The sequence below is a fragment of the Pantherophis guttatus genome, chromosome 14 (genome assembly GCF_059756535.1).
Source record: "Pantherophis guttatus breed Tessera chromosome 14, ASM5975653v1, whole genome shotgun sequence".
NCBI classification, from domain to species: Eukaryota; Metazoa; Chordata; class Lepidosauria; order Squamata; family Colubridae; genus Pantherophis; species Pantherophis guttatus.
This window is the reverse complement of record NC_142076.1, coordinates 21,836,557-21,857,027: the sequence shown is the minus strand read 5'-3', so window position 1 is coordinate 21,857,027 and position 20,471 is coordinate 21,836,557. Positions and strand designations below refer to the sequence as shown.

The window sequence follows — 20,471 nt, the reverse complement described above, 5'->3', positions numbered from 1 at the left end:
CATCCAGATATCCAGTATACAAAGTAGCTATCATACTATCTTGCAAGAAAGTGATGGAAGCAGGGGTGGGGTGGGGTGTTTTAATTTTCAGAAATTAGCCTTTGATTAATGTTTCCACTTATTTGAAGTAATGAAGCAGGAATGGGAAATTTTGACAAGCAGAAAAGGAACATCAAGGATGCTGGCCCAATTTTATTCATATGCCCAGACATCCAGGAGTTGCTTTCCCCCCAAAAAAAGTTTGCCAAAGATGTGAATACTGATGTTCTATAACCTTCTCTGCCCAGGGAAAACAAGTAGAATTGTCCATGTGGTTCCGAGCCTTTTGGAAAATATCAACTTGCTTAAGAATTATGAGCCCAATTCAGCTGGGCAATCTGTGATAGATGAATAAAATAAGGAAAACAGCACACATGGATGCTTTTTAAATACACATTCTTTTATTTGGGACACTGATAACTCTGGAAGAAAAAAAACCACAGTCTCTTTTCTGCAATTCATCTATAAATACTCTTTAATACTGTGATTAAGTTTATAACATCCTTTCCATACATTTTGGAAGATCCCATCCTTTGACAAGCTTCGTCCTGTTTCCTCAACAAACTCAGAGGCAACAGCTCTTCCGTTTAATGGAGACAGAGAGAATTAAAGACAAGCCTTGAAGTGGGGGGGGGGAGCTATTTTAAAAAGAAAAGTTGCTTCCCCCACACCAACTTAATTCCCGCCTATTTAATCTCAAGCACAAGCATCAATATCACATCAATGGCTTAAATAGACTGGAAATCTTGCTCCCTCCAACCTGATATTGCCTTGCTTATTCCAAGTTATTAAAATCTCCTGAATGGAGGGTAGAAATCTGATAAATTCCTGCTATGAAATATTCCATCTGCTTAATAACAAACCTCAGGAAGCAGCCCAGGGTTAGCGCAAAGGCCCCTGGCGTTTTCAGTGGCTAGAGTGAGAAGTACATTTTCCAACATTTGAGAGATTAGGTTCCAGAAGAAACCATCCCTGAGGTTGGAGGTGATTATAGATGAGTTAAATTAACTTTAAGCCTGGTTGAAGGCCTGCCACATTCCCTTCTACCAACGCCTGGCACAAGTTGGATTTCACTCCCTCTTAAATGAAAAACCGTTTTCACATAAATCATGGAAGTCTATGCCTGAAAGGACATTATCTCAAAACTCTCCATGGCATCTGAAACTAAACATCTCATCCACAATCAGGACAGTATCATCCCAATGATTTGTGGTCATATTTCCCCCCCCCCCAAGGGGAAAAAAATAAGATGCCCAAGAAGGAACAGCGACCAAGAGTTTCCCCTGCAATATTTCTCAATCTGGGACAATGTGGACAGGACTTGCCTCACTTTCACTTTCTTCTTGTATGCTACAGGGGAAGTGCTGAAATATAGAGACAACTTATCGCCCTTTCTGTAAATTCTCAATTTTTCTCTGGCCAGCGCTTTCAAGGTCACTTCTACCATAAAAGTTTAATTCTTTTTAAGTTTTGCTGTTAAGCATCACTGGCTGGAGGCGGCCCTGGAAAACCCTTTAACCTGAAGGAAGCATCATCTTCTCCTGGCAAGCTATGACCCTTCCCATGCTTCAAAGGTTACAGGCAAGTTGTAACTCACACCTCTTTGGGAATTCTGCAGGATGCTCCTGACCTTCTGTGGCTGGGCGTGAATATATTGCACTCAGGCTAAATGGGTTTCCTGCATGGTTGATGGGAATGCTTGGTTTGAACACTCCTGTCCAGTTAAAACAAAACCTGTCCAGTTAAAACAATTAGGCCCTGCAAATGCAAACCCCAGCGCTCATTAATTCGCAACTTGGTTTACACTGGGGGTGTCCAACCTTGGCAACTTGGACTTCATCTCTCAGAATTCCCCAGCATGGTTGGCTGGGGAATTCTGGGAGTTGAGGTCCACAGGTCTGAAACTTGCCAAGGTTGGACATCTCTGGTTTACACTGTGGCAAAGGGAAGCAAAGAGCCCATCTTAAAATGCACAGCTACCTTGTGCTAAAGGATGCAGGATAGTGTAGACCGGAGGTCATTCTTTTAAAGAGTCTATGTCTTAACAAGCCAAATTCTGAAATTTAAAAAAACAAAACAAAACAGCAGGATTCTGCAATCCACATGTCAAATGAGCCAGCCTGCACATTTATCTTCTTTTGCATCGTTTATTCCATCTTTGCTCGCTGTCGGTAAGAACAAAGAGCTACATAGAAGAACGCTGCCCCAACCTACAACTTTCAAGTCCTTTTTTTCCAGTGCTCTTTCGCAAGCGACGCTTTTTGACACACACACACACACACACACACACCCCGCCTCCCATCATCCCAGGAAGCTAAAACCATTCCATACTTTTAAGAGCTCAACCTGTGGTATTTATTCCATTCCTCTCCCCAAGACCATGGCCCACACAGTGCTGGAGACAGAGGGAAATTCTTCCTCCGCCCCAACTGCCTGCCCATGTTTGAAAATCAAGCCCCTGTGAATGCTTCTGATCCTGCCACGCAGGAAGGCCGAGCCCCAAAGAGAACACAACCACAACCTATCATCTTTGGCCACTGGGGACATTGTGTCCCTGTCCATTGCCAAACTCTGCAAAGTCCAAGGCACCTGCGGAAGCAGATAGGAGGAGGGCAGTGGAGCGGATTCTAAGCCATTTGAAGAAAGCAAGCAAGCAAGCAAGCACAGCATGCCCGGCTCACGAGCTGCATCATGTTCCTGCTCTGAAAACTCGAGTGGCAGAGCAGTTCCCATCCACCCCCAACAACGATGTGGAGATGCAGAAGCCTCGCGAGGCCGTATGAAACAGGACAGCCACTCTTACACGACCCCACATGCATAAAGTTTGGCACAGAAGCCTTAAGTCACTGAACGTTTCAAAGTCTTGGGAGACCAGTTTATTCGGGGAGGGGACGAGGATGTTTTAATTTTTTTTGGTCTGATAAAAGTCCTAGCAAGCATCCATCGTTTTCTGCAGCGTAAACCGGGTGCACACGTCAGAAGCGTCATTTGCATACCGCTGCCAAGCGCTTCCTTCGTGATGAGTAGGTGGCAGCACAGCGAGTTAATTACAGAGAGAGAGCTCACCACCATCCACCAGGATGCGAGCTGGTGAGCTTGCACTCATTTTCACTGGGAGGAGAGAAAAAATAATAATAAAAAAAGCAGCCATTGTAAAATATCGTGAAGAATAATTTGTGCACGTTACCACACAAGTCTTTGAGCCAGTGGTGAGGAAGGGGGCCATAAAAACACCTCTCTTTCAAGAAGTCCTTAAACATTTTCCATTTAATGTTGCGAATTCTGCACCAGCATAATTAGCTTTCCCGCCACTGCAGGTTGCTTTAAGCTCGCGCTGCTGGAACTGACTAACATTCCTGAGAAAGTTGAGCCTTGTAAACCAACAGGAGCAGATTATTCATCCCACCCCCAGCCAGGCCCTCCTTCCTTCGGCCAACTGCTTCCTTAGCAAACACTGCAGTTGTGGGCCAGACACACCAACCTCAAGTAGCGCTTAGACCAGACAGGAACCCACCCCCCCACCTGTTCTGGAAGAACCCCTACACGGAGCCAAGGAGGAAGCAACATAAGCAGGAAGCAACTTATGTTCTCTTCTATTCCAAGGAGATCTGGGGAGACGCGGGCGTTTCCTCCCCCCAAAAGGAGCGGAGGGAAAGGATTGTCAGCGATCTCGAGGCGAGCTCTGTAAGAAAAGGGCATTGACCGGTAGCTCTGAGATCCGGCTCTGGGATCAGGTTGGCCACGCAGCTGGAAGAAGGATCAGGCTCCGGCAGTCCCGTGGATTCCCCTTCGTGCTTTCAGATCGGTCCAGATGCCCGTAAGAGGGGAGCCTGGTGTCTTCTGTCCTGACTGAGACATCCCCGTTGTCTGAATAGAAGATGCGCCCTCGCGCTCGCCTCCTCTCTCCCCACCCCCCGGCCTCACTGGCCATCTCTTAGTGAAGCTCTTGGCATCCCTGTCACCGGAATTCGTAAATGGGCGCGCTGTACTCAGGGACGTGAGTCAGATTCAGAGATTGATACCTGGGGGAGCAAGGAAAAGAGGTTGAGCAGAGCAAATGTGGCCGATTCTGCAGCATGGCAGCAGGTTTCCAAGGCTGCAGTCTCACTGCATCAGAGCGCCGCGGTGCTGCAGTGGTTAGAATGCAGTATTGCAGGTTGATTCTGCCGACTGCCAGCAGTTCGATTATCACCGGCTCAAGGTTGACTCAGCATTGCATCTGTCCGAGGTCGGTAAAATGAGGACCCAGATTGTTGGGGATAATAGGCTGATTCTGTAAACTGCTTAGAGAGGGCTGTGAAGCACTGTGAAGCAATATATAAATCTGTGCTATGGCTATCAGGTTATGGGCCCAGATGGACTATTGGCCTCGGCCGTGATGTGATCTGGACCCGCCAGGTGGACAAAATAAATTCCTTTGGGTCTCAATACATTAGACACTCAATCACAATCAAACATGCGGGATGGTGTCTCTACAATTTGGCTTTGGGCGAGGAAGGGTTCAATTTCCCATCATCCCCCATCTTACCATTCTGAACTCCTGTGATAGTAATAGCCCTCTATACATGCTGCAGACTTCTGAAAGCATATGTAATAAAATCCAGCGAAGGATGCCCCGCTGATGTCTTTAATGGTGTGATCTGGGACTAGGAACTGCTCCTGCACAAAAATTAAACACGTAAAGACTGGGAAAGCTCGAAGTGTGATTTTCTTTATCTAAAAGGTGATCTTTTAAGGGAATTAAAATTCTTTTCATATACTGTTATACATGAAATAAACATGTTGGACCAAATGTGTTTGGAACAGTGTTTCTAAACCTTGGCAATTTTAAGATCCGTGGACTTCAATTCCCAGTATTTCCCAGCTAGCATGAGGAACTCCCAATTTTGGGAGTTGAAGTCTTAAAGCTGCTAAGGTTGAGAAACACTGCTCTACAGATGGCTACGAGGAGCAAATAAAAGTAATTTTACTTTTCTTAAGATTAAGGGGAAGGGAAAGTGCAGGATCTTTAAATCCAAGTTTAGCCCCTTACCACTCCTAAGGCACCCTTTGGAACTGTGCTCAAGCAACTTACTTTCCACCTCATGAAGACAAAGTCATCATTTTTCAGATCCTCATAATCAAAATCATCAGAGTTAAATATTTTTGCAAACTGGTAAAATGCTGGGAACTTTCCCTAGGAGAAAAGGGGAGACACACATCACTGATGCCCTTGACATTCGTGGCCCCATTTAAGACCACACACACTCCAAAACAAACATTATCTCAAGTTCTCACTCAGTTGGGACACCCAAGAAATGCTCCTTGCATGGAAAGCTATTAAATCAGGGAGAATCCTCCACGAATCCTTTCCTTACAACACCTCCAGTGTAAAATAGCTCTTGCCTCTCTCAGTCCCCATCCACAGGCAGGGGATCCCAGTCTGGGTAAAATCAAGGGCAAGGGACTCACCCAATGTTTACGATCCACGTCTTCATCTGCATCCCATTTCCGGGTTAAAAACGGATGCTTTTTACTGATTATTTCTCCTTCAAAGAAAGTAGTAAGTGTTGGATACTCCTAGGAGTGAAGGAGTGAGACAGGGACATGATGAACATACAGAAGAAATCCAGCATTATTTCCCCCCCTCTATTTTCCTAAAGCATTGCGATTGGGCATTGAAGAACACCTCCAGAAAGACAGAGTCTGTTCCAGACACATACCTCAGTAAGGCCTTTTATCTTTAAGTATCCACAGAGATAGGAGTTATCCATGTCAACATGCTGGAAGACAAAAGGAAAAGATATCCCAAAAGATCAGGGCTTAAGGCTGGAGCAAACAGATCAAACCACATAGAGAATCTTTCTCTGCAACTGTGAAAACAAGCATGACGCCCTGAGGTTCAATTAAAATGGGAGTAAAACCAGATTAACACCCCTTCTCTCTTCTTCTGCTACATTTGCTGAAAGTCCTTAGAATTCTCATTCTTCTGAAAAGTCAATGTTAATTATGCTAATTATGCTGACTGCCAGGAGTTCAATTCTCACTGGCTCAAGGTTGACTCAGCCTTCCATCCTTCTGAGGTGGATAAAATGAGGAGCCAAATTGTTGGGGGCAAGAGGCTGACTCTGTAAACCTCTTAGGGAGGGCTGTAAAGCACTGTGAAGCGGTATATAAGTCTAAGTGCTGTGGCTATTTCAAGAAGCTACAACAACATTGAAAGCAACCTTGTTCCCCCAACTCCTGAACCACTTTTTGACCATTGATCAAGACAGTTCAGGAAGAGAAAAGAACCAGAAAAAGCCCATGGATGCATTCCATGTTCTTCCATCTAGCCTGCAACTCTCCTTGCCTCAAGTTTCCTCATTCTCCTGAGTTCCAGCCCCTTCTGGCAAAGAGAAAAGCCCCATTAGGTTCCCCTTTGCTGTTTCTGGCCTCCTTGGCTCAAGCACTTATGCAACTCCCAGGCCTCAACCTTTCCATGTATCAAGGTGGGCTTGAAAACAAAGCCCCCAGATTCACCAGTCTGCTTCGTCTGCTTAGAAAAAACTTGAGAGAAGAGTTTGGAAAAGAAAATACAGCCCAACCTTCTCTTTCATTTCTAAGGTCTACTTTTGTAGGGTCACCTGGAAAAAATGTTGCCAGGTAGTCAAATACAGCTCAGGAAGCAAAAGCAGAACAATGACCAGCGGATGCTATTCAGGGCTCCTGACCTTTACGGCGAAGGCACCGTTTTGTCTGGGCTTTGTGGGGGCAAGTCAGATTACAGCGGAAACAATGCAGGCTGGGTCTAAAAATTGCCTGGAGGTTGGATGGAAATTGCCAAAGAACACCTGAGTCTCTAACGTTTCATTTCCAAGATTAGCCAACCAGAAGGCCACGGTTTGCTCTCCTTTGGGGTCTGACAGCCAGGACATAATCTTGTGGAAATAGGTTCCCAAGGCATCAACGGAAGGTATCACATCCAAAGAGACCTCTGAAATTACTAACAAACCTATTTTGCTGACATAAAGGTGCGTTGAAGGCTACCACAACTTCCCAAACGCCAGCCCTGAGAGCAGCAGAAAGATCTCAAGCCCTGAAACATCTACAACTCCAGGAGCAGGCAAATAAATGCCCTTCTTCCCCAAAAGGTGTCTCAGCTACTGAGCCCCAGGTGCTCAAGTCACCGTTAAGCCAGGATGAAACCCACTGAAAACACAAGCCTCCCACAGCTCTGGTCTTTCTTTCTCGGCGGGATGCCTTGCCAGCCTTATTTATTTACTTTATTTCACCGATAGGACTTCTACAGCCTCCTCTCTTCATGCAACGGTCCTAGGGAGCTCACAACCATCCCCTGCGACAAGGATTTCTTTTTTCTTTTTTAAAAAAAGCATCGTTTCATCTCCCCTCCTGTTGCCAGACAGATCATCCTCCCAGCTCAACCTCCATCCTAGTTCAAAGACCTGGGGGAAGAGCCAGGTTTTCATGGCTCCTCTCCAGAAGACTAAGAGGGGAGGGGCCCTTTGGATCTCTGGGCTGCCCCAAAAGGCTGGGGGGGGGATGGGGACACGGAAACTGAGAAGAGGCGCTTCTAAGGTCCCATCAGGCAGCAGGTTTCCAGGCAGGGGATCTGGAGCCTCCCCATCGGAGCTAGCAGGACCCCCACCCCTCCCCCCTTCTGCACCTGCCAGTTTGACAGGAGGACTCTTGGGGCACATCTGGGTGCCTGTGGGGGGGGGGAAGTCCTTAGGGAACCAAATCCCAGGGACTCCCTGCACGGCCAGACATGCTTTGCTCTCCCCATGCAGCCCCCCCCCCCACAATTTTGGGTCTCTTTGCAGCCCAGGTGCTCTTGCAAATCCCCGCAAATATTTTGGGAGTGGGGGGGGGGGAAAGATGCCAGGTGCAAGATGTTGGGGAGGGGGAGAGAGAGAGGATCGGGCGAGGCAGCATCTCTTTGGGGCTTTTGGGGGGGGTGAACCTTCTACCCCTCCCCCCCGAATTCGGAGTCCACGAAGCCCCCTCCCCATGAGGACCCCCCCCAGCCCCCATGCCATGGGAGGAGGAGGGGGAGGGGGGGCCGCGGGGGAGCAGCCTCCTTTCCCTCCCAGCGCATCCTGCGGCCCAAGGGGGGGGGGGGGAAGGGGGGGGCGGGGGGGGCTCCTCACCTGCACCACCACCTCCACCTCGTAGGCGTTGCCCTTGGAGCGCTGCTGCCCGCGGAACTTGGCGCCGCTGTAGAGGCGGCTGGTGCTGACGCCGGGCTGCGCCGTGTTGATGGGCGGCGGAGGCTCCAGGCGGGCGGCGGCGGCGGCGGCTCCCGGGGCCGGTTCCGGGGGGCAGCGGCAGGAGCTCCGCACCGGCATCTCGGCCGGGTCTCCTGGCGCCAGCGCGGGGCGGGCGGGCGGGCCTGGCTCGTCCTCCGTCACCGGGCCGGCCTCCCTGCCCGCCTGCAGCCCCGCTCCGCTCCGCTCCCTTCGCCGCCGCCGACGATTGGACGCCCGCCGCGCCGCGCCGCCCCGCGATTGGACGCGCCCCGGTCACGTGCGCGGCGACAGTGGGAGGGGGGGGACGCCGCTTCCGCTGGGGACACGGCGCGGCGGAGGGGACAAACCGCGTTTGTGACGCCGATTGGCCGGTCGCCCCGCCACCTCTGACCCCTGCCCCCCTCCCCCTCCCCGGCAACATGGCGGCGCCCGGAGGGCGAGGCAGTTACCTCAGGGTGTCCGCTCATGATTGAGCGAGGGCGTCATCGGTGACCCAGGGGAGCAGGGGAGCCGCCTGAGAGGAGCCGCCTTGAGGGTCGCTGGGCCGGCCGGCGATGTGGCGAGGGAGCCTCGGGAGGCTGCTTAGCAAAGGGGCCCTCGCGCCCCTTCGCCCCGCGCCCCGTCCGGAGGCTTCCCCCGCGGCCTTCAGGAGGCCTTACGCGGCCCAGGCAGGTGAGGCGGGGATTATACGCCCGGTGGCCGCTGTGACCCCATTTCCCTCATTCCAGGAAGCTTTTAGATTTACTCCTTTTCCTCTTTTTTTTTTTCTTTAGAAAAGTCTCACTTTTGCCCTTTATTTGGATCCTTGTACTTTTACGGTACAAAAGGTGCCATTTAATGCACAGCCTTTCACATCCGTGTAAAAACATGGACATTTGTCCTTAAAAAAAATTAACTTACGCGGCTTGACGATATTTTTATTAGAATAGTGCCTGATTATGCTTCAGTTCATTTTGGCCGGTGTCTATTAGTTTTGTAGGTTATTTGTCTGTTTTTGTCTTGCAGAAAGGAAAAGATTTTACCAAAATGTTAGCATCTCCCAAGGAGAAAGTAAGCACAATTTTGCATTACGTTATATTTGTTTATTTGAGCCCATTTCTTCTATTGCAAGATTCATTAGAGGGGGAAAGAGTTTTGTTGCCAAACAGGAAACTGAATCTCTATCTTGCTCTGTATCTTTTACAATCCCACTTGCATCTGTGTGGTGAGCTGGAAATCCATGTTCAGTGGAGTATATTGCACTGTTACAAACAAAAACACCAAAGCTTTGGCAGTTCTCCAGTTTCATAGTTACGAATTTTTTTGTCAATATATCACTATCATTGTCAAAGCTTATGTTATAGGCTTTATGGGGTTTATATCTGATGTGGGCTTCTGTGGGATATGGTTGGCCCTCAGGATGCTCTTTTCACCCAATCTAGGAAGGTTTTCTTACGTTTTTAAAGGGAGTCTTACATGTATTAATGGCAAGGCTTGCCCCTTTATTGAGGGGGCAGGAATAGGACAAATGTTCACCTCTCAAAGCTGAAGTTCAGCAAAATAAAAACAAGCTATAGAATATAGATCACCAATATTTAGTGCCATGCTCTCTTCTTTCTCTTCAGGTGGCTTTGAAATCAACTTGGACAGCCGGAAGCTGAGAACTCCGCAAGCTAAGCTCTTTACAATACCCAGTGAGCCTCTGGCTTTGGCTGTGGCAACTGAGTGGGATTCCCAGCAGGACACTATCAAGTTCTATACTATGCATCTGGTGTGTGAAAGGAACGGGCCAGCTGAGCAAATGGAAATTTGGAACCACAGTCAGTTGGGTCTCTTTGAATAAAATAAAGCCAAGGTTACTGAAATTAGTTACATTAGGAGAATGCGAGCTGTATTTACAAAAGTTGATTTGGTAAATGATTTGGGTAATAATGAGCTGCTCTCTACAGTCACCATGTTAAAAAACAACAACAGTAAAAACAAAGACTTGGCATATTAGACAAAAAAACAACAGCAGGCCCAATCCTTGTGTAAACAGGAAGCTGTTTATAGTTTTGATAAAGACAAATATGTAAATCATGAAAAGTTGATAGGCCAAATTTAATGAAAATTCTGGATCCGTATTAAAATCATATGTAGGATGCAAATTTGCATAGGCTGGGGGGGGAGGGGACATTTGCACAAGAAATTTGCTGCTTTGCTGTTCAGACATGTAGGTTCAAGTAGCTTAGAGCCTGAGGTCTGGATCGCTAAAACTGCTTTATGTTCTTTAGACCAACTTGTGCAACACAGCATTGGACAACCCATCACAGCGAAGCAAAGATCAGCTCATCCAGGCAGCTCTGAAATTCTTGGAGACAGATACTATCTGGTAGGCATTCATTTTGGCTTCTACGGCTTATTTAAGGTTGGAAATTAAAGACTTCCTTGTGATGTAAGATTTAGATCACCCAAGAAGAACAATGGGTAATTGGACCAGTCATCTCACAGGGATGTTGTTTATGGGAGGCATCAGAGGAAGGTTTCCATGTAAACCGTCTTGGATATCTGGAGGAAAAGTGACCTAATAAAAAATTCAAACTAGGCAATAAAGGGGGGATGGGAAACATTCCTACAATTTGTGCAATGTAGTATTTCCACGTGGCAGGACTATGTTTTTCTTTGGAATAAGGGAAGATTAAAAGCTGGAGATATTAAGATGAAGAAGTGACTCTAAGGCCTGACTGCATTGTTGTTTTTTAAAAACTTTCCTGGATTCTTAGTTACCGGGTAGAGGAGCCACCAGCCTTGGTAGAACTACAGAAGAATGAATGGGATCCGGTAATTGAATGGGCTGAGAAAAGGTAAGTATAAGCAGTGAATCGGTGCCAAAGGTCTTGGATCTTCTGACTTTGTTTCATCCTTGCCCAGAGCCTGATGTATCAAAACTCCATTCCATCTCCAGATACAATGTGGTGATTGGCTCTTCAACAAGCATCATGGGTCCTCCCCTCCCACAAAGCACAAAGGACACCTTCATTAGCCACCTTGCTTCATACAACAGCTGGGCCCTCCAAGGTATGTCACATAACATCCTGGGATCTGGTGGATTTCAAACTGCATTGGATTAAAACATTCTTCGTATATTTCTGTGGGGGTGGTGCTGATTGGGAAAGTGATGGGGAGATTTAGGGACCTTTCCCTTTTTAAATTGAATTTTTTTAGCCAACTATCCTCACCTTGAAGCATAGGAGAACATACTTTATAAGAGAAAGTGACAATTTCCACCCTTCTTTTATTAACACATTAAATTACTTCGTTATTAAATCTTAAAGAGTATTTTTTTCACCAGGCATAGAATATATGATAACACAGCTGAAGTCTCTGATTCTAGCAATGAGCCTCGTTGACAAACATTTAACAGTTGAACAAGCTGTTGTCCTGTCTCGACTGGAGGAAGAGTATCAGGTAAACCTTACAATATGACAGGTTTTATACATTCCTGTGTGTGGATTCAGACACGGTGCTCAGCAGTATTGTGGCCTGTTTGGTTTTGGTTCATCTGTAGTGGAAACTTATTTTGTTTTCTAAGCTCTGGTTTATGGCTTTGTCTCCTGTGTGAATCTGGGGTTATTTTAGGCATTGTGGCTGAGGATATTGTGGCTTGCTGTGATCAGTAAACAGCCATCATTGGACCAAAATGGAGGTCAGGAGCATCCAAACTGAACAAAGCTTTAGTTAAGGAATGTCCCTTAGGATATAAGTAAACTGTTCCTCTTCCTGGAAAAATCTGCCAAACATCTTGAACCTTCCTCTGGGAAGGTTCAAGATGGTTGATTTTTTCAGGAAGAGGAACAGTTTACATATGGTTAGCCCTAAGTCCTGCAGTGGAAGGCAAGGCCTGCAATTTTATTGTCTTTCTCTTGCTCTAGATTCAGCACTGGGGGAATGTGGAGTGGGCCCATGACTACGAAAGGTATGACTTGCGGGCCCGCACAGCTGCTGCCACCCTGTTTGTCCACCTTTGCTTAGAAAATTCCACCATCAAGCACAAGCTGCTTCAGCACTGAGGAACTGGGATGCAGAAGAAGGAAGAGTGTCAGTTTGGATCAACCTGAAGAAGATCCAGGTGGAATGGATGATGGAGAGGTGCTGTGAGCATGGCTGGGCCACAGATTAGGAGATGGGACTCTTCCATGCCCTTGGAGGTTGATTCTCCCTGGAAGTTTTGGGAGTGGCTTCCTATCCGCCTCACCTGGGCTGGCCGCTTCTGACGAGATTTCCTTGTTTCCCAGGTTCTGCATTTTGCCTGGCAGGTAGACAGATTTCAGGAGCAGAGTATTGGAATGCTATATGAGCCTGCCATAATGGGTGGAAGGCCACAAGTTCTGTCCTGCTAGAGGTGGGAATATATCGCAGCAATTGAGCATCTCTATTAAGATTGAAGACACTCTAGCTAAAGTCCCCAACATGAGATACGGGTTCCAACATGCCACCAATATCCCCTTTGGTGACCATAAAGATCCTAATTCCCCTCCACCCCCATTTAATTTAAAAGGGATCATATTGCAAACCAAAACGGCAGGATCCACTGCCACCTTTATTTGCAAGAACCGTCTCTCGATTCCAAACTGGCTTCATAAACTTATTAGAAAATGAAAAAACTGTGAATACAACTGAATACTTTGTTTGGAGTATGCTTTGAAGACGGACAAAAATAAAGTGATACATTTTGCTCTTTTTAAAAGAAAATATGTCTGTTTATTCATTTTGATCATTAAACATTTTGGGGGATGAAGGAGCCTCTGCGGTGGGATAAGTTCTTTGTGTTCAATGGATTAGATTCAACCAGAAGGAGACCAGCGGGCAGGTTCACTGCCTGTTGCAGAATCTAAATCCAGAAGTGGCGTTTGTACACTTCAGTACTGAAAGCAGCTACTGCTCTAGGATGTCCAAGTTATCCAGTTCACTGCGGATATGATCAATATAGTGATTGAGTTCTAGCACACGGCTTCGGTTTCGGTGGATTTCATCCTTGTGAACCTTCAGGGATTGAAAAATGAAGATGGGAAACCTGAAGAAGCTTCAACTCTTACTCATGATGTCTCTTTTGGTTTCTTAAGGTTAGCTAAGAGAACATTTCCCTTTGTAGCCAGCTCCGTTGAGAGGGCCACTGAGTACACTAGAAGTCCTCCCTTTCTCAGGAATGACTCTTCTTTTGAGGAAAACCTAATGGTTTACGCTTACCTTTTCAATCAGGTTGTAAACCCGATTGTTAGCTTTGGTGATGATTTCATCTTCTCGGTTGTCAATCTTCAGCAGGTGAATGTCATGGGAGGCGTTGACCGCGTTGACGATGGTGTCTTTGTCCACAAAGAGCTGGAAGCAAAGCCATTGAGAAAAGGTTCTGAGTAGCCCCTGATGTGGTCTATGTGATGTCTAATGACTGATCCAGAACGAGAATATCCCACCTCTTCTGGTCCCGGGAGTAGTTATGGGAGGGGTAGAAGCAGCTTACCATACGGACTTCATCTGGCATCTCTTCATCGTACTCACTCTTCACTATCTTCTCCAGCGTGTTGATGGCTATTTCTAAGAGCTTCTCATGATGGTGGTTTTCAAGATCCCGGCATTGTGCCATTGTGCAGCGGAAGGTTAAGGAAAACACAACAGCCTTGCTCTCTTCAGAGAAGTGAGGAAAGCTTTGCTTTATCAAAGCTTTTTATCAAATCAACGCAGGCCTGGGTGGTTCTGGAGGACATACCAGCTTGCTCGCAGCTACTTAAATTTATGACACCTTGGCGGCACTCAAAAGGATATAGTCCTTGTTCGTTCTCTATAAAAGTCGAGACGAGATCGGCAATGTTTCTTTCAAAATCTTTGATAACTTCCTTGGAGAAAAAAAGACAGTTTGAACTAAACCAATTCCAAGACTTTTCACATTCCAATAGGCTTACAAATTTTGTTTCTCCTGGTTTGCTGATGTTGCTGGATGTGAAGACGGGGGAATGATAGGTATGGCATAAGGCCACGTGTCTAGGGATGCTGCTTATTTGCTGTTGCTTAAGAATATAAGAAATGCTCAGCAGTGTTGAATGGTCTGCTAGAAAATGACTGGTTTTCAGGACTGCTGATTCCAATCTCCCAGCCTGTGCTTAGTAGATCCCAACAGAGGGGAGGCCTCCCCTCACCCCTCATTGCCTTACCTCCAGCTGGTCAACCAGCTGCATCTCCAGAGACATCAACGTTTCATACAGCTTGGTGATTGCATCGTTATACTCCACCAGCTTTAACTCGGCCATCTGGAAGTCCCCGAGTGTCTGAATTTCTTCGATCGTCTACTGGTGGAAGACAAGACAGAAAATGTTTTTCTCGTGCCCCAATTCCTCTCTTAACAGGAAGGAAAGAAACCCTGAAACAAACACATGAACTATTTCCACGGAGGTTCCAAATGGCCTGGGTGAACCTCTGGAATATGCAGGTTCAATAGAGCTACAACCCTAAATGCAACTACCAGCGAGTAAAAAAAGTCTAGCACAAGGCAATACAAGTAGTCCCCAGCTTAAAACTCTTCATTTAGCGACCAAAGTCTCAACAGTACCGGGAAAAGTGACTCATGATCAGTCTTCACAACTATGACTTGTCGCAATTTCCCCACAATCATAGGATCAAAATTTGGGCACCTGGCAACATCCCAGGGTCGTGTGCTCACTGTTGACTTTACTAACCAACTTCCGACAAGCAAAATCAATGGGGAAAGCTGGATTCGCTTAATGACAATGTGATCCACTTAACAACTGCAGCTATTCACGTAACATCAGTAGCGAAAGTAAAATCGGGCATAATTTAACGGCCACTTTGCTTAGTTCAACTGTGGTCGTAAGTCAGAAACGACCTGTAACATTTGTGTGTCATCCTTTCAGGCCTGGTTTTAAAGGAGGCTTGCAGGATAAACCTTGGTTTGCTCAAATAGCTCATCCCGCTCTTCTGGTTCACAAAGCAAGCAAGGTTTAAGATAGTTGCGACGGTGATGAAGAACAAAATGGATGGGAGCGGAAAGGCGCTGGGGTGGCAAGGTGCCAGATTCCCCCAACGTTCCCGTGGTAAGGAAGCTACCCACCCCTTGGTTCTTCTTCTCAAACTCGTGAATGATTCTGGTGCCCTCGTCTTGGTTGTCCTTCAGGGCTTCGTTCAGGCACTCGTAGAAAACGGCAATCTCGTCCTCTCGCTTTTGGTGCTGATGCAGGCCGTATTCGAACAGTGTTTGGCAAATCTCGACGAATTTACTCTTGTAGGTGGGGTTGGAGTCAAAGAAGCAATAAATAAATAAATAAAACACTAAGCCTGCTTCATGGCATGTCTGAGGCTCATTTCCTGCCAGGGGAAATCCTGGTTGAAACAGGAACGGGAGCTCCTGCCTCCAAGAGGTCAGTCTGAGTCGGTTCTCTGGGAATAAGCACGGAGCGATTTCCCATGCTAAATTTGAATAGATCAGAGGGAACAAGGCAAAGCAGATTTTGGGGGAGCTTCTTGGGTTTGAAATATATAGAAAATAAAAGTCCTGACATTATTTACTTTTCTCAGCTCCCAACTGAGGAAAACCTGTCTAGCACATGGAATGGGAGGCAGTGAACCAGCTGCCCCAAATGATGCTACTTTAATACAGATTTTGGAATTCCCTCCGCTCATCACAGCTGGATTTGCTTTTTGTTTGTTTAAAGCGTGACACCAGTCATGACAGTGAACTGCCTCAAATTGTATTTCCACAAGGCATCTCCTCAGGAAGGATATGTCTCTAACAGTGCTGGTACGCCAGGAAGGTACACCAACTTTGATGCTTCAGGGTCTTCTGCATACATGCTGTCGAAGAGATAAGACCCATCCAGATACTCCACATAGGCAGCCTTGGAAGAGAAATCACAAAAATTAGATGAAGGCTGCAAGGTTCTCCCTGCTTTAAGAATCCTCAGGGGCAAAACAACTGGGGGGGGGGGGGAGCAGACAACCCATAAATGTCCACATGCAAAGTGCATGGAAAGTTTACACCCAACTCACACCTTGCACTAAAGTGCGTTGCGGGGGTGGGGATTTGATTTTAGCACAGCAGGATGTGTCGATTTGTAAATTAGGATTTGGAATTTAAGGATCCAGTAAGTTTGTTCAGCCAACTTGGTGTGGGAATCCAGTTGTGGCATTCCTCATGAAACTTTTCATGTTTTATATTCCAGCACAGGGAATTTCGCTCCAGAGCTAAGCAAATGGCCCACGGACAAATTTTCCTTTCAAACAGCAAAACGGATGCCTGTTTCTGATTCCGTTTTCACTGGGTGATTTTTAAGGTCCCATTAAAACTTGGGGAGGTGGAGGGCACCCAGCAGCTGCTCCCCAGGGTCCTGTGACCCAGAGCCAGTGAGAGTGCCATTTACCTTGTGAGATTCCACCTCCTTTTCCCTGGCTTCCCACTCCTTCTGCTTGGCCAGGGCCAGCGTTTCCCCATGCCTCATCTCCTCTATGGCATACTGGTACTTAATCAAGGCCATCTCTCGCTGGCAGGAAGGAAAGACGGGAATGACAATCAGCTGAGATTAGAACTAGGCTCCCAGGTCATGCAAGCAGAATCTCCCCGAGGGGGACGACATGGCATTGGGGGTCTCACTATCGGTTTATAATGAGGAGCACCTCTTGAGATCCTTACATTGTTTTCCTCCACCAGTCTAAAATCCAGGTACACGAGATTGGGCAGGTAAGCCGCAATGAACATGGAGTACACTTCATTGTCACACACTGGGTTCCCAGTGAGGCTCAGTGTCCGCAGATTTTTGAATTTCCTGAGATAGATCATCTGAGGTAGATGGACAAAAAGATCCAGGTAATAAAGAAGCCTGTAACTGATTAATACAAATATTGCAATAGTCACAAATGACAAAAGAAGAAGAGAAGTATGGATTTTTGGTTCAGGAAGCTTCTGTTAGAAAATTTAGTATAGTGCTTGGGCCTGGAGGAATTTCATTCTCAGGTTTTAATATTTCCAATACGTTCAATTTTTTAAAAATATTGAGATCCACAATATAGTATAATATTTATTTATTTATTTATTTATTTATTTATTTCCAATTTATATACCGCCCTTCTCCCTGAGGACTCAGGGCGGTGTACAGCCAAAATAAGAACATAAAATACAAATATTAAAAAAACAATTAAAAATATATATAATTTTGGCCCAGAAATTAAGAAATCACAATATATTGTTATATATTATATGTTATATTATAATATATTGTTATATTTCCCAAGTGGTTCAACCCACAGACATGCTGTAAAGATCACAGTGCTTTCCACCCTTCACATTTATTTAGCATTAAATAAATCCTAATTATTCAGGTCATTAATAGTAGCTTCCTTAGTTGGTGATTCATTGTCTAGTTACAGATGTGTCATTGTCCCCGTATATCACTTTACCATACAGGGGAAATCAGAAGAGGAGCAACATAAACTAAAATATATCTTCTGAATTCAAAACCTACTAAAGGCCCATGAAAACGGGTCCTAAAGATTTATAAATCCTTTCTAATCAAAAACTTACATTTTCCAGATTGTTGATATTATTATTTCCTATAGAAAAGACTTGGAGTTCTTGTAGTGTATCCAGATTCTCAATGTTGGAGATTCTGTTATTGTACAGACTAAGGTCCTGCAACTTAACCAACGTGTCTAAGCCTTCAATGAATTCAATATTATTGAAGGACAAATCTGTGGGAACAAGATTAAAACGTACGAGTCCCAAAAGGAAACCATCAAATCCCTCCCAGACAAGACCTGCAAACCCACATGGCCATTTGTAGAGCATTGGTGATTAAAAAAAACTTATAGCTCCTGAAAAAAACAGCAAAAGCTGCTGAGAATCTATTTAATGGGGCTGGGAATAAATCCAGTTAATAAGCAAATTAAATCACTTATCAGCTCTTTCTCATATCAGATGCAGCACCCCCCCTCTCCCTCCAATGTGGATATCATCTGATCAGAAAGATAAAATTTTTCTGTTACGGGAATACATACTAATCTCAATTCTATATAACAGGAAAAGCAAAAAATGCTAGCCATAGAGGAATAAAGCATTTATCTATTCAGGTCAAGATGCACCCGGGAGGGCAGGGCAGGGCAGGGCAGGGCAAAGAGCCAAGAGGTAGCAAAGTTTCTGTTCACTGTGGCATTTGACACAATTTCAGATGGCCCGCAATTGCTAGATGGAATCCTTATTGACATGTAGAAACATCAGAGATCAGAGATATATATTCAGGGTGGCACTTCCAGAGATTTATCTGATGTGGCTCGCATTACCTTACCTAGCCAAACCAGATTAACCAGAGAATCCAGTGCTTCTATCTTTTCAATAATATTGTTGTCGAGCTGCAATTTTGTGAGGTTCACGAACTCCCAAAGATTGTCGATCTTCAGGATATCTGAGACCACATGGGAAAGAAAAGAACCACTTACTTCAAGTTGGCCACAAATATAGTCAATAAACTAGCAATACCAGCACTGAATGTCAAACTCTCACACTTCCATAGTATCTAATTGTCTAAAAGACCCAATTTTACCACATGATTACAGTGGGTCAGCACTGCACAACGTTCACAAAGAGCTGGGCAGATTTTAGCAACCTCGGAGAGCATCCCAACACAACTGGAGGCCAACACATTACAAAAAGGATGGAGTAAAAAGACAGGAAGTAGAAAGAGAAGGGGGGAAAGGTTTTATCAACAGACTAATTATGGACCATCCAGTCAGTGAATCTTAGCAATCACATGGATAGGCTTTCTCCGTGCCCAATTAGGTCCTCCAGGCCTTCCAATACCAACCGAACTGTAGCTTAAAGTGGAGTTAGCAAAATAAGTCCGAATTATGCCCAACAAGTCGAAGGCTTTTCTGCAACAGCTTCTTCCAATCCTTTTCACAAACCTTCTTAAATACCCAAGTGGAACTACTAGGCGTTCCCGTGGCAAGTTGCGGACCAGCAAGTCTTCGCAGTGAAAAGCAGGCAGGCTGGTTTTTTGTAAAATAAAATGCTCTCTTTTGTGCTCCGGCCCTTACTTCTGAAATCCAGTTGCAGGGCTTTGACCTCTTTGAAGTTGATGCCTTCCTTCTTGGCCAGCTGGCCTGCGTCGTCCTGAGGCCCCTGCTCCTCCACCGCTTTCTGCAGCATCTCTTCATTGATCACGTTGGGTTCGATGCTGTCGTAGAAGCGACTCATGTTTGGGAGAAAGCTGGGATGAGGTTAACTGGATTCTGTGGCTGGCCCTGAAATGCAAGGAAAAATGACCCCTATTGCTGGGATCTCTCTATAGGGGTGAAGAATTCTGAACAGAACAGATTAATAGAGTTGGAAGGGACCTTGGAGGTCATTTAGTCCAACCCCTGCCCTACATGTAGGAGACCCTACATCATTTCTGACAGATGGCAGTCCGGTATCTTCTGGAAAGCTTCCAGTGTTGAAGTTCCTGGCAACCAGCGACCACCAGGTCTTCCCAAGCCTCAGGGACCCCTCAGTGTGCCCATGCAACATACAGGCACTCCTTGACTTACAGCGGTCCTTGTTTAGTGACCGCTTGAAGTTACAACAGCACTGAAAAAAAAAGTGACTTGGTTGGTTTTCACACTTACGACCGTTGCAGCCATCCTCATGGCCACGTGATCAAAGTTCAGACGCTCAGCAACTGACTCACATTTATGACGGTCGCAGAGTCCCAGGGGTCACGTGATCCCTTTTTGTGACCTTCCGACCAGCAATGGGGAAGCTGGATTTGTTTAACGACGGTGTGGCTCACTTACCAACTGCAGGGATTCCCTCAACTATGGTGGCGAGAAAGGTCGTAAAATGGGGCAAAGCTTACTTAACAGCGGTCTCACTCCGTCAACTGAAATTTGGAGGTTCTATTGTGGTCGTAAGTCGAGGACTACCTGTATCTCTTCTGCAGCTGTCTTGGTTGCCGGTCTTCTTTTAGGGGGCTCGAGGCCTACCTGGCCCGGGGCCTGGCCCTTCGTGGCTTATCCCGAGCTCCGGTCCGCACCCCGCAGCTCGGGGCCCTCGGGGACCCTCGGCCCTGCCGGAGGAAGGCCTCGTTGCTGTGGAAGCCGCGTCCGTTGCTAGGGAAAGTCACGTGACCTCTATCGGAGCCCGCCTGCCTTTCTTCTCTCGTCGGAGAAGCTAGCAGGCGAGTTCGATTCGCATTCGCTTTGCAGGACGTC

The 20,471-nt window shown here is 46.2% G+C and overlaps 3 protein-coding genes across 4 annotated transcripts; 1 reads left to right on the top strand and 2 right to left on the bottom strand.

The window, feature by feature from the left end:
- Positions 1 to 3,615: 3,615 nt before the first annotated feature.
- GID4 (GID complex subunit 4 homolog) lies at positions 3,616 to 8,497 on the bottom strand. The gene is made up of 6 exons (XM_034441521.3): positions 8,169 to 8,497; positions 5,742 to 5,801; positions 5,491 to 5,598; positions 5,114 to 5,215; positions 4,568 to 4,698; positions 3,616 to 4,061 (listed from the first exon to the last, which is right to left on the bottom strand). The coding sequence occupies exons 1-6, from the start codon at positions 8,364 to 8,366 to the stop codon at positions 3,998 to 4,000; spliced, it is 663 nt and encodes a 220-aa protein (XP_034297412.1). The 5' UTR covers positions 8,367 to 8,497; the 3' UTR covers positions 3,616 to 3,997.
- Positions 8,307 to 12,977, top strand: ATPAF2 (ATP synthase mitochondrial F1 complex assembly factor 2). The gene is made up of 8 exons (XM_034441520.3): positions 8,307 to 8,939; positions 9,273 to 9,317; positions 9,872 to 10,017; positions 10,520 to 10,617; positions 11,009 to 11,089; positions 11,191 to 11,303; positions 11,578 to 11,693; positions 12,158 to 12,977. Exons 1-8 carry the CDS (start codon positions 8,822 to 8,824, stop codon positions 12,293 to 12,295), a joined length of 855 nt encoding a protein of 284 aa, XP_034297411.1. The 5' UTR covers positions 8,307 to 8,821; the 3' UTR covers positions 12,296 to 12,977.
- DRC3 (dynein regulatory complex subunit 3) lies at positions 12,964 to 20,423 on the bottom strand. 2 transcript variants are annotated; one of them, XM_060684052.2, is made up of 13 exons: positions 20,184 to 20,423; positions 19,317 to 19,523; positions 18,569 to 18,685; positions 17,809 to 17,975; positions 16,921 to 17,067; positions 16,652 to 16,771; positions 16,019 to 16,129; positions 15,346 to 15,522; positions 14,432 to 14,563; positions 14,046 to 14,116; positions 13,744 to 13,867; positions 13,473 to 13,604; positions 12,964 to 13,268 (listed from the first exon to the last, which is right to left on the bottom strand). In XM_060684052.2, exons 2-13 carry the CDS (start codon positions 19,474 to 19,476, stop codon positions 13,161 to 13,163), a joined length of 1,566 nt encoding a protein of 521 aa, XP_060540035.1. In that variant the 5' UTR covers positions 19,477 to 19,523; positions 20,184 to 20,423; the 3' UTR covers positions 12,964 to 13,160. The 2 variants fall into 2 exon arrangements, with proteins under 2 accessions (XP_060540035.1, XP_087734842.1); XM_087878716.1 differs by lacking the exon at positions 16,652 to 16,771 and having other exon boundaries at positions 20,184 to 20,420.
- Between the last annotated feature and the right edge of the window lie 48 nt (positions 20,424 to 20,471).

Excerpts from the sequence above, each read along its gene's own strand:
- GID4 (XM_034441521.3), bottom strand. The coding sequence starts at position 8,366 with ATGCCGGTGCGGAGCTCCTGCCGCTGCCCCCCGGAACCGGCCCCGGGA. Across the intron at positions 5,216-5,490 it reads ACGTGGATCGTAAACATTGG|GGAAAGTTCCCAGCATTTTA; the intron begins GTGAGTCCCTTG and ends CTTTTCTCCTAG. Across the intron at positions 4,062-4,567 it reads TATCACAGGAGTTCAGAATG|GTATCAATCTCTGAATCTGA; the intron begins GTAAGATGGGGG and ends TTGCTCCCCCAG.
- DRC3 (XM_060684052.2), bottom strand. The coding sequence starts at position 19,476 with ATGAGTCGCTTCTACGACAGCATCGAACCCAACGTGATCAATGAAGAG. Across the intron at positions 17,976-18,568 it reads GGTTAATCTGGTTTGGCTAG|ATTTGTCCTTCAATAATATT; the intron begins GTAAGGTAATGC and ends TTGTTCCCACAG. Across the intron at positions 16,130-16,651 it reads AGGAGGTGGAATCTCACAAG|GCTGCCTATGTGGAGTATCT; the intron begins GTAAATGGCACT and ends TTCTCTTCCAAG.
- ATPAF2 (XM_034441520.3), top strand. The coding sequence starts at position 8,822 with ATGTGGCGAGGGAGCCTCGGGAGGCTGCTTAGCAAAGGGGCCCTCGCG. Across the intron at positions 11,304-11,577 it reads CAACAGCTGGGCCCTCCAAG|GCATAGAATATATGATAACA; the intron begins GTATGTCACATA and ends TTTTTTCACCAG. Across the intron at positions 11,694-12,157 it reads GACTGGAGGAAGAGTATCAG|ATTCAGCACTGGGGGAATGT; the intron begins GTAAACCTTACA and ends CTCTTGCTCTAG.